At 36.9% G+C, this 1,344-nt stretch overlaps 1 protein-coding gene across 1 annotated transcript; it reads left to right on the forward strand.

Annotated features, from left to right (window-relative positions):
* Nucleotides 1-108: 108 nt before the first annotated feature.
* LOC111384964 (putative disease resistance protein At1g50180) lies at nt 109-1,325 on the forward strand (the record flags this gene model as incomplete). The annotated part of the gene is made up of 2 exons (XM_023009313.1): nt 109-551; nt 648-1,325. Coding segments are annotated over exons 1-2 (1,121 nt in total), but the record flags the coding sequence as incomplete, so codon positions are not given.
* Nucleotides 1,326-1,344: the final 19 nt, after the last annotated feature.

Raw genomic sequence — 1,344 nt, forward strand, 5'->3', positions numbered from 1 at the left:
AATTGGAAGGTCAACCTGCGTTCTCTGCTCAATGAAAAAAGTTGCTTAATTCTTCTTGATGATATTTGGACAACTAAAGTATGGGATGAGTTAAAAAACATTATCCCCATGAACCCAAAAACTCGTAGCAGAATTATCATTACATCTAGATATACTGATGTAGGCAGATATATTGGTGATGAAAGGTCTTTGGTTGAATTGAAACACTTAGATCAAGAAAAGAGCTGGGAACTCTTCTCCAAGCTGATCAAATCTTCTTCAGAAAATATAAATGAGAGATTTCTTACAAAAGAATTGGGAGGTATCGCTAGGAAGATAGTAGAAAGATGTGGTGGCTTGCCATTGGCAATTGTGGTTGCGGTGGGTATGTTGCGACAGAGAAGAAGAAGCAAACTTGCTTGGAACGAGGTGCTTGACATCTTGAGCACAAGTACTGAAAATAATTGTTCAGAGATCTTGTATTTGAGTTACAAAGATTTACCTCCGGACTTGAGGCCTTTCTTTCTTTACTTTGGCCTCTTCCCAGAAGAGCAAGAAATTTCTGAGTCTGAGTTGGTCAAGGCTTGGGTTGCCGAGAAATTGATCCCGGTTGAAATTAAAAATCCTGATGATTTTGTGGCTGTTAAATTAGAAATTTTGAGTGACAGAAATTTAATCCAAGTTTTGAGAAGAGATGTGGATGGAAGAGTAAAACGTTGTCGTATACATGATTGTCTACGCGTTCTTTGCATCAATATAGCCAAGAAGAACAGCTTCTTTTGTAGATACCAAAATAGATTCCATGATACACACACAAATTCTTTTTCAAAACTTCGTAGACTTACCATTGAAGCTGATGAATATTCTTTTTCAAATTCTAGAACTAGAAAACTTCGTTCCTTGCTCTATTTCAGTCATTCAAGCCAAGCATTAATTCCTAATGAGATAGGAAACCTGAGTATCTTGACTTACCTTAAGTTGAGTGGGAGATTTAAAAGGATGCCTTCTAGTATAGAGAATCTCAAGAAATTGGTGACGTTGGATATTCAACGAGCAATTTTTTATTGTGATTTGCCAAAAAATATTTTGAGGATGAAGTATTTGAAGCATTTACTCATGTGCGATACATGTATCTTTGAGTCTAAGATAGAAAATTCGAAAGTCGGAGATGTGGTGTCTTTACCCAACATAGAAACTTTAGAGGGGCTGCCTGGAATCTTTTTGGAAGCTGGCTCATTAGAAAAACTCTCCAACTTGAGAAGGCTGAGTATAAGTAAGATTAGTGACCAACAAATTCATGTAATATCTGGTACAACAGGGATATTGGAGAAGCTCCAAGAATTGCAGTTGACATCCATTGATACG

The sequence above is a fragment of the Olea europaea genome, unplaced genomic scaffold (assembly GCF_002742605.1).
Source record: "Olea europaea var. sylvestris unplaced genomic scaffold, O_europaea_v1 scaffold30613, whole genome shotgun sequence".
NCBI classification, from domain to species: domain Eukaryota; kingdom Viridiplantae; phylum Streptophyta; class Magnoliopsida; order Lamiales; family Oleaceae; genus Olea; species Olea europaea.